The 10,935-nt window shown below is 41.9% G+C and overlaps 1 protein-coding gene across 1 annotated transcript in view; it reads right to left on the bottom strand.

Moving 5' to 3' along the window:
* The window catches only part of LOC104505885 (laminin subunit alpha-3-like), a gene marked incomplete at both ends in the record, with an annotated part of 21,971 nt that extends 11,108 nt beyond the window's left edge, over nt 1-10,863 (bottom strand). Inside the window, 5 exons of the mRNA XM_010146636.1 lie at nt 17-90; nt 2,552-2,614; nt 4,910-5,041; nt 6,081-6,171; nt 10,745-10,863. Of these exons, the coding sequence (XP_010144938.1) occupies nt 17-90; nt 2,552-2,614; nt 4,910-5,041; nt 6,081-6,171; nt 10,745-10,863 (479 nt within the window). The remainder of the gene's footprint in view (nt 1-16; nt 91-2,551; nt 2,615-4,909; nt 5,042-6,080; nt 6,172-10,744) is intronic.
* Nucleotides 10,864-10,935: the final 72 nt, after the last annotated feature.

Here is a 10,935-nt window from a genome sequence, read left to right on the forward strand (position 1 = left end):
ACTGAATTCCAGCGACCCCAGAGCGACAAAGACACCTCCCGAGAAAATCGCAGATTTCCGGTTGGGTACCCTCCCAGTCACATTCGCACACTGCAAATAAGAAAAGTCATTTCAGAGGCAGCCTTTGCACAGACTTTATTATTTTATCTTTCTTCAAATAATTAAAAAGCAAAACAAAACCAACAAAACCCCCAAAAAAACAACCAACAAAAAAGTAACTTCCCGATGCTCAACAGGACTGAAATCTTTCCATCAGATTTATTTTGATTCATAACAGCTTTTTTTGCCCACAACAGTAATAATTCATCACTGAGGAAGACAATTAATGAAAGAGCAAAAGAATCTGACTCAAACTAATAACCGGGTTCAATATCAGTGTTGCAGTACTACACTTATCCTGTCCCCACACAGAGTCTGATTTATTGGTGCCAAGTGGTATGCCAGCTATTGAAAGTAGTTCCATCCTTTTTTAAGACTAAAATTAAATGATTTATGGTTTTGATTCACACTCTCAGGTGGAATGGGTTATTATAATGAATAAAAATGAAGTACAGAGATGGTTAATAAAGTTTTAAACCAGTCAGCTTTCTAGTATTCATTAAAAAGGACAGCTTGGTGCATCAAAGTGAGGTTACAAACTCAGATTAAACACATTCTGGTTTTTTTAAAAAGAAGATAAATAACAGAAATGTTCCCATAGGTATTCTAAATTTCATCAGTGTTACTAAATCCAATCCCAAACTAGAGTCTGACAGCTCCATTACACAGTAGACAGCAGTCAAGGAAATAGGGGCATTTTTAGACAGAAACCTCCCCCTTGTTTGACTTCTGTAAGTTTTAGGAGAGCCCCTTATGAACACACCTCTGTGGCAAAACTTCATCCCTCAGTATAAAACCCGAGTTTGTATTTCGGATACGCTTGCCAAAAGGGAACGTTTGGCTTACCCTGGCAGAAAGGGTAATGAAAATACCCAGCTGTACAGGTATCACAGGAAAACCCCCCAAATCCAGTTCGACATCTGCACTGTCCTGTATGTCCATCGCAGTCGCCACCCAGAGCTCCTGCACCATGACACTGGCACGCTGAAGAGCACATTTACAAAGAAAAGAGTGGTGGCATTACAACCTTAAAGTTCCTATTTTGCTTGGAAGGCAGCAGCTGGCATTCGCAGTGGAGCACAGGCTCCAAATATCAAAGAAACTACAACACTTACGCAGACACTGGGGGCCAAAATACCCTGGTTTGCAGCTACCTTCTAGTTACAACAGGAAAGGAAAAGAAAGAAAGGAACAATATTAGTGCATACAATCATGCAACTCCTCGGATATTTGCAGAGAAAAACAGGTCAGTGCTTAGCAATGATAACGCTTGAACTGACTACACTATTTGTATGAGCCTAATACACAAATCTCATTTTTAAAAACAATAATCTGTAATCGTGCTTAGTCTGCCAGCACAGATTTACAACTTCTACAGGCACAGAAGCTTCTTCTTAGAGGCCTTTGTTATGCCTTCAGACTAGGATGCTACTCACTGAAAATGTAAATAGCTCAAGATCTGTTTTCTCTTATTTATATTTATTCAGTTTTCTTCAGAGTTTTCTTTCTTCTTCCTCTTAAAAATACGTGAGAGAAGGGGATATGCGACACAGCATACCCACAGGCCTACCAGGGCAATTATTTTGGATGCTGTAAGAAGGAGGTAAGTGGTACAGGAGACTGAAGTTTTACGGGCTGCGATGGGAAGTGCAGACACTTGCAAGAAAACAATTGGAACTTGTAAACACATACATGGATTTGTACTGTCTGCTTATAGCGAAGTCTCTGTTACATTCACAGAAGAAAACACTTTTTCATTTGCCAACATAAACTCCAGCTCTATTAAAGCTAAGGGAAGATTTTAGGATATGAAAAAACATTTAGAGGTTTTTTAAAGTTATTAATCCTGAAGTGCGTTATAAATATGCATGTGATTAAGTGCAAGCTGTGATGATGTCTCTGTTCTGCAGTATAATAATATATGCTAAAGAATATAAGCCCACCGAGGGAATCATTGTATGGATTTCAGGCAGCTTTACAGTGGGCTAAATAAGAAATACATAGCTCTCTCAGAAATCAAAGTTCTTCACTGCCAAGGGCAATGTGCAATTTGCCAGGTGCAAGAGGGCAGTCCAAAAGCAGAGGCCAGTTAGCTTTAAGATATTTATACTGCAAAGCAGCTGACAAGTTGCACATGTCAGAAAGTCTTGATGAATCTGCTCATGAGAGCACCCAACAAGATGGCCAGCCTCTTCTGCAGATGTTTGCCGGCGGCTGGGGAAATTTACTTTGATCCATAACTCTTTCTGAAACTAGCTCACTAAACAGTTCAGTAGGGACATGACAATATGATGGACTTCTGGCAAGAACAAAGACCCTCTGAAAGATAAATAGCAACAGTGGCAAAATTGCTACACACATCTCCATGAAAGAGCAGGCACCACTGAAACTGAAAAATTGTGACATGGGGGAAAGTGGTGAAATGGGTGGGGGTGAAACATGAAGAACTTGCCTATTATGTCACCAGCCATAGCATCTCTTGGATTTGGAGAAGTAAAAGGATATACAGGAACACCTTTAAAACAAAAGAAACAATGAAGTGTATTTGAAACACACAGTTATTTCATTAAAAATCATGACGAACCATGAAGTCATCTCCTGTCAGCACAGAGAAGATGATATTCACATGACTCCAGTATCCAACTTCACCTTAGTTTCCTTTCAGTTAGGAACAGGATGAGAAACATTTTTTCAGGGATGTTTTCAAACATCGCTTCTTGAAAGAACAGTGTGAAAGGCCAGGCACCATTTGGAAATGCTACCGGGTTGTTTCTCACTCCCTACCTTTTCGTACAGAAGGCTTTCTCATGCTATAAAGTGTTATGAGGGCTACCTAGGCAGCTCCAGATTTTTTCACACACCCTGCTTCCAGCTGAAGGTCCACCTCCTGCCATGTGCCATTATCACTCTCCACATGAACTGCCAGAATTCATGGCCTGTGTGTTACCTCTTGGGAGCTTTTGACTTGAGAATCCTCCAGATTAAGAATAGGAAAGACACCCCAATCAAACTTTCCTCCATTAAGATGGGATCCAAAGTCGACATCCTACAAGCATCAGTAGGACTTGGATCAAGGACTACCTGAGCTGAACTTACTTAAAAATGTTGGATTACAAACAAGAGGATAAACAAGATGTGATCATCTACAGTGCATCACACAGGGAGGGTTTATTCTATCACAGCCATTGAATTCTACTGCGTCCAGCTGTGGAACCCACAACATCAGAAGGATATAGACCGGTTGGAACGAGTCCAGAGGAGGCCACGAAGATGGAGAAAGAAGGCTCTGCAGAGACCTTAATCATAGAATCATAGAATGGTTTGGGTTGGAAGGGACCTTAAAGATCATCTAGTTCCGGGGGGAGACACCCCTTCCACTAGCCCAGGTTGCTCAAAGCCACATCCAGTGGCAGCCTTCCAGTACCTCAAGCAGGCTACAAGGAGGCGAGGGGAGGGGGAGGGACACATTTTACAAGGGCCTGTAGTGATAGGACAAGGGGGAATGGGGTTAAATTGAAAGAGGGGAGGGTTAGATTGGATAACAGGAAGAAATTCTTCACAGAGAGGGTGGGGAGGCACTGGAACAGGCTGCCCAGAGAAGCTGTGGATGCCCCATCCCTGGCTGTCTTCAAGGCCAGGCTGGATGAGGCTTTGAGCAACCTGGTCTAGTGGAAGGTGTCCCTGCCCGTGGCAGGGGGGGTGGAACTAGATGGTCTTTAAGGTCCCTTCCAACCCAAACCATTTTATGATTCCGATTCTGGGGCAAGAGTTGAATTCATAGAATGTCACCTGTTTTATCAGCTGTCAGAAACACGCTTCTCCTGAGGGCGCAAAACTCTCCCACCCACGCACTTTCAGAATCTGATGATGGAATCACAAGCTTTTACGCAGCAAACGCAACCCTAATGTTGCTTTTTTCCTCAATTATTTTATATATAAATTTGTTTATGGGGAAAGTATTTAATTTGCTGAATTCCCAACACTTAATTTTAATCTCTTCATTGTAAAGAAAAGAAATGTAATTTTCAACTAATCAATAGTGTTAGCATTCTGCTACCATTTTCAATGAGCAGAAACACCATTTATGCCACATGATTTTTCTAATATGTTTATATTCTCTGGATTTACAATTGCTTTTCCTTCAGCAGCTTCTTAAGCATCTGAAGCAAACTGGAACCCTTCCTTTGACCACATATCTGCACCTACCTGCAGTCCAGCAAAAGTAAGAAAGCATGGCTGAGAGCCTTTGCTCTGGCAGGAGGACCTTTCCAACATCACATGGGTGCTATTTTAGAATTATTTTTAATTATTTTAGAATCTACTGACAGCCCATAAGCTTTGTTTATGAGGGATGCGATTCCAAATCCTAGGAGGTTCCAAATCAAGCAGAAGACATAACCATTTTCTCCCCTCTCTCACTACAGTCATGTTCCACTTTCTAGTCCAAGGCATCTTCAGGCCTAAAGACCCTAAGACATGTTTAAACAATTTGTCCAGAGCTTCAGGACTGGAGTTCATCAGTTACTGACAGATAAGTAAGTGGTGTTGACAAAGATGTCTTTACTGAACTCAGAATTGTAAGAATGCAGCAAATCTACTTGATTTTCAAGTAAGCATCCTTTTGTAAAATAAACCAGATTCTCTTCAGTTATTATGGCAACTGATTTATCAGGATGAATAAACAGGATGAATAAAACAAGTGAAGCTGGAAAGCCATGTGTTTTAACCAAGTCAAGTGTCACAAAAGGAGCTAATTCTTTAATGCACATTTAAAATACTGGAAAAGAAGCATTTTTATTTGTATACTTACGGACACAAAACGGATAATCATAGAATCCATCAGCACAGCGTTCACAGTTTTCTCCCTGGAAATTTGGCTTACAGAAGCAGTGGCCAGACCCTTCCTCACAGCCCTCTGCATGCTCCGAGTTACAGCTGCAGGCTAAGTAAGTATCAGCAATTAGGCTCTTTTTGGAAAACAATTTGCCTTTTAAAGCAGTGCGCAGTGGCCTTATAACAGTATTTCATTTGCAGCTGTGAATGCGTCATTATTTAAAGAATTAAAATTTGCATACTGTTACATATTTTCCAAGTGCTCTGTGTCACCAATTAATATTTGTGATATCCCTTAGAAGTAAGACCTATATTATTTGGTTTTGGTTTGGTGGGTTTTTTTGGTTGTTTTGTTCTGTTTTGTTTTTAATTCAGAAAGCTGCATGTTATCACCCCACAGCACTGCAGCAACTATCTTTTCTGTGGCTTCTGCTCATGTCTCGCCACGGCCTAAGCTAAGCACCGCGCTCCATCCACCTTCACTTACGCACCACGTGCGGCACACCACAGCTCTCTTGACTTCCTGTTCATTTCAATACCCAAACACAACAAACTTGCTTCCTCTGACTTGTCACAAGGCTCCTTCAGCCTGTTTGTAATTCAACCCTTATCTCTGACCTATACTCAGCTCTTCTTTTTTCAATATCAGAAAGTATCCTACTGCATTATTTATTAGTCATTAGGTTCAGAATGGCATAAAATCAGAGTAGTGATCCTCATAACCTTTTGAGCTATAGAATAAAATTTCCAAGTGTCCAAGAGCCAAAGAATACTTCACAGGCACACCAGAGAGTTAAGAGAAGCAAGGCCGTGAGGCTAGGAGAGTGGCTTCCTAGAGGTCATGCCACCTCAGTGGGGGGGGTGTAGCAACACCTCAGGATTATATGGTCCTAACTCCTCCTCACCCTTTTCTAGCTTACTTCTTCCTAGCGTACCGCTGCTGGTCTGAAGCTTTAGGCTGACGACACATAAGTTCAGAAGGGTCTAAAAGGGTCGAAAGCAACAGAGAAAGTAATTTGCAGTTGTTCTCCAACATCTTTTGGCCACTCTTTCATTTTTCCTCCCTAGAAGATGCATCCCATGTCCTGACTACAGCAAAAAACCCCAAACCACTACCATGAGAAGATGGTTAATAGAGAAGGACTTACGTATACAGCCATCAGGAGCTCCTGCTGGAACACCATAAGGCCGATAGTAACCTTTTGCACACCTCTCACAATTAATACCAGCTGTGTTATGCTGTGCAAAATAAAACACAGGGATAATATAACATTAAAAAGGGAACTTGGAAAAATTAAGACATCTTAGCATCCGTTACACTGTTTCTATGTACAACTACAACAGGATCAGCACAAGAAAAAAAATGGAATATGGCTGCAATAAAGACAGCATTCATCATTTGCTGTTCTTTAACCACCCGTTCTCTGCAGATTTCTGAATCATCGTACTCTCACATAAAGCAGCTGAATTTTATCTTTAAAGCATGATAAAAAGAGCTATATTAACAAAAAAAATCAAATCTAGGAAACAAAATTCTGTTTTTGTTATAAAATCACATGATATTTATCTCTTTTTACACTACTTTCTTATAACAACATGACCAGTGTTCAGGCGACTGCATCATTAATTTCCCCTTATACTATATATTACTTTTTGAATACTCTATGTCTAAGATCAGCAACATCTAAATAAACCAAAACCTGACCAGTCAGGTCAGCGCAAAACAGATCTTCCATTCGAAAAGCATGCCTCTCTATAAACATGTGTTTTAGGCACACTAAGTAACTTGAATGGCAGCAAAAACTTATAAATCCCCTGTGAACAGAGTCATAAGTGTATTTCAACTCCCCTGTGGTGGGAGCAGCAGGACCGAACAGCAGCGATGGCATTCACTAGTTGAGTAAATCACAGTCACAAGGCATTCTGGTGGGCTCCTAGTCTTGTGAGTGGGGAAGCAGAGGTAGGGGGAGGGGGGATTTTCCCTGGAGCAGCTGCCCCCAGCTCCCACTCACTGTTTAGTTCCTTCTTAGGGAGTGTTGCAATTCAGGGCTGTGAGCAGGGACCCAACATTAACGGCGTGGCGGTTCATGAGCAGGGCACCCGAGAACATTGCTGGGGCTGCTGCTCGCCATTGGCCCTCCCAGTTCGCATGGTACTTTTGGGTTCTGTTTCCAGCTCTGCCAGGAGCCTCCTCCAGCACCTGCAGATCTGAGCTACTGCTAGGAAAGGCTGACACTAGCTCGGCAAGGGTGATGTTCACGTTGCACCGCAGATGGAGACACAGTGGTTGGTGCGTCTTCTTCAGAGCCTACTGGTGCTAACTCCCGTGGCACATCAGAGACCCCTACCCCAGACAGAACTCCAGAAGGGGGGTGCCACTGGCCAGGTCTGGGGCTGCAGGGAATGCCTGGACCTCTCCCTGGGGCTTGGGGTGAATCTGATACTGTAGTAGGTGTCTATTACAGACCACCTGAATAAGAAGGCACATGAAGCTTTCTTTAGGCAGCTAGAGAAAGCTTTCTTACTCCCAGATGACTTGAACCACCTCAGTATCTGCCAGAAGGGAAATGCAGCTGGGTGCAAGCATTCCAAAAGTTATGTATCAAAGACAACTTCCAGATGCAGAGGTACCGGATCCAGTTAGGGGAGATGTTCTGTTCAAACTGACACCCACTAACAAGGCGGAACATGTGAAGGTTGAGGGCAGCCTTGTCTTGTGACCCTGAGACTGTGGATTTTAAGATCCTGAGACAAGTAAGCAAGACAAGTAACAGAATTACAGTGCTGGGCTTCCGAAAAGCAGATTCTGCCTTGTTCAGGACCTGCTTGTTAAGATCCTGTATGAAACTGCCCTGGAGGGGAAAGGGGACCAGGAGGACTAGATGATTCCTATGGACCACCTCCTTAGAACAAGAACAGTTCTTTCCAGTGTGCAGAAAGTCAGGCAACTATGGCAGAAGGCCAGCACAGATAAATACAGAGTCCCTGACTGATCTCAAACTCAAAAAGAAAGCACACAGAAGGGGGAAGCAGGGACAGGCCACTTGCTGGCAATATAAAGACACTGCCCAGCATGTAGGAGTGGAGTTAGGAAAGCCAAAGCTCAGCTGGAGGTCAAGTTAGCGAGGGAGGTGAAGTGAAAAAGGAAAGGTTTCTAGGAGTACATCAGCAGCAAAAGAAAAGCTAATGGGCGTAGGGGTCCATAGCTCAGCTGGAAAAAAGATCCAGTGAACATCTTAGAACACATGAAGGACAGGAAGGTGATTGGATATATTCAACATACATTTACTTAGGGCACAGTATGCCCGACCCACCTCATTGGTCTCTGTGGTAAGATGACAGGTGCTGCGGACAAGGGGCAGGGCAGAGCCACCAATGTGGTGAGGGACTGAAGCACACCACATCCAAGAAGAGGCTGAGACAGCTGGGTCTCTTCAACATTAAGGAGAGAAGGGAGAACTTATTGCTATCTACAACTACGTGATCAGAGGATGCAGAGCGGATGGAGCCAGACTCTTCTCAGAGGTGCACAGCAATAGGATAGGAGACAACAGGCACAGAGTGGAACATGGAAAATTCCAAACAGATATGAGGGAAAAAATATCATGAAGATGGTCAAACACTGAAACAGGATGCCATGAGTGATTGTGGAATCTCCACCCCTGGAAGTGTTTAAGGCTTGACTGAACAAGTCCCAGAAAAACCTGCTCTAATTAGACCTGCTCGGAGTAGGGGGTTATTCCAAACGGATATGAGGGAAAAAATATTATCATTAAGATGGTCAAACACTGAAACAGGATGCCATGAGTAGTTGTGGAATCTCCACCCCTGGAAGTGTTTAAGGCTTGACTGAACAAGTCCCAGAAAAACCTGCTCTAATTAGACCTGCTCGGAGTAGGGGGTTGGATGACATGATTTTCAGAGCTCCCTTGTTATCAGACTAAAGAAATTAAATCTATCTTTGTATGCAACATTTCAATTCTATCACTTCATCCTTCAGGCATCCATTCCTAACACTCATTTCCCTGATACAAAAAGAAAAAGTTAATTAAAATCCATGTATTTTACTCATGAAAAAAAGAAAAAGCTGTAATTAGATTTATGGTAAACTCATTTAAACCAGCATAACTTCCACAAAATTAGGTTACAAACAACTGATAGCAGTCATATGAACAGGACTCATAGATTTAGATTAGTTTTGCCCTTTTTGATCCTGGAGAGAAATGTTCATTCATGAACAGAGACCTGACAGGAAGGACCAACATGATAAATCTTACCAGACTGCATGAACAAAGTTCTGCACAGAAATGTCAATTGGAAGACAAAGAACATTTCTTCAACTTCTGCTAGGAAAAATAACTCTACTCTCTTCTGCCTACCTTTTGGACAATATCTGATTATATTATGGCAATAAGATGGAAAACATACCTTATAAATTTTACTGGATATTTCCCATTTTTTGTTGCTTAAATACAGCTATATTTTTTTTATGCACAGCATGGTAATACATAAATCGTGATGCGTAGGTTTCATAGAAACATAGGCTTGATGATAATTTTCCCTGTGAATTACATTTTAGTCAGCTGCTTTTCATCATACTTCAGATTACCTGACCACAAAAGGAAAAGAGACTTCCCAATAATCATGGCTGTATTTAACCCCGAAATCACTGAACCAATGAATAATTTTGGTTGCAAAGGAGCTCAGGTGGTTCAATCTCACTCAAAGTAGAGATAAATCCAAGATTAGATCAAATTGATCAGAGCCCTGTATGATCTTTCCTGATGGCAATTAGTCAGAGTAGAACACAAATTACTCAGGATGAGAGACATTCTTTCTCTTTCCAAGAACACATTATTCATTAACGACAGAGTAAACTCTCCAACTCCAAGTTTACATTTGTTGATTCAATCCTTCCAAGCCTCTAACGGGCTGGAGCACCTGGTGTGTAAGGAGAAACTGAGGGACTGGCTTTGGTTGGCTTGGAGAAGGGGTGTTCAAGGTGGGTAGGGGTGTCTAATGGCAGTTTTCTGCTGCTTAAGAAGGGTTTCTGGAAAAGAAAGAACCAATGCTCCTTAGACATTCACAGTGAAAGGAAAAAAGGCAACAGCCAAGAACTGAAATTAGGGAAATCCCTACTGAACAGTAATAAAATTCTCTTTACTGTGAGAGTGATTAAGTGCTGTAAAAAATTACCCAGAGTCTGGCTAATCTTCATCTTCGGAGATTTTCAGATCTCAACTAGGCATTTCTCGGTGCAACCTGATACAACTTTGCATCTAGGCTTGGTCTAATTAAAGCACTAGTCTAGATGACTTCAGAGGTCACTTCTACAATTCTGTGCTTATTTAATACATATAAACTTCCTTCTTGGTATAGCCTATGCCCTCCTTTACTCCTGCTGATGAGCACTCTTTTTTCCGCAGTAAGGAACCAGCTGGCCTGAGCTGGAATTTTATTTGGTTGATTTTACTTCCTTCTGTTAAAGGGTGGAAATGGCAGAGTTCGTAATAACAGGAAAGGGATTTTTTTGTAGTTGATTTAATTGTTGCATTGTGTGGCTTTATTTGAATCACACATGACTGAGCACAAATACAATTTATATGTGTCTTTTATACATTGACAAGCAATGTGGTACAATGTATATTAGTTTCAGATACCTTTTTTTCTCCTTTGAGTACAACTAACAACACCACAGAAATGGAGCTACCTAGACTGGTCAGCCTCCAGACTGTTGGTGTGAACACAGTCCCACTTCAGTAGCCCTTCTTCAAATGCCAGGTGTTTAAACTGACCAAAACAACCTCTTTACCTGGCAGTTAATGCAGACTCCTCCACCTTCATAACGCCCATGGATGTTTAAGCTTTCTCGACGCTGATCAATATCAGCATCATAGTAGCAATCAGTGGCATGTCCATGGCAATTGCAGGCTGAAAAAGTAATATTCCAAGTCAGCTTTCATTATTGTGCTGGAATTCAGTAATGTAGCAGAGGTGAAAAAG

The sequence above is a fragment of the Eurypyga helias genome, unplaced genomic scaffold (genome assembly GCF_000690775.1).
Source record: "Eurypyga helias isolate BGI_N326 unplaced genomic scaffold, ASM69077v1 scaffold1222, whole genome shotgun sequence".
Taxonomy (NCBI): Eukaryota; Metazoa; Chordata; class Aves; order Eurypygiformes; family Eurypygidae; genus Eurypyga; species Eurypyga helias.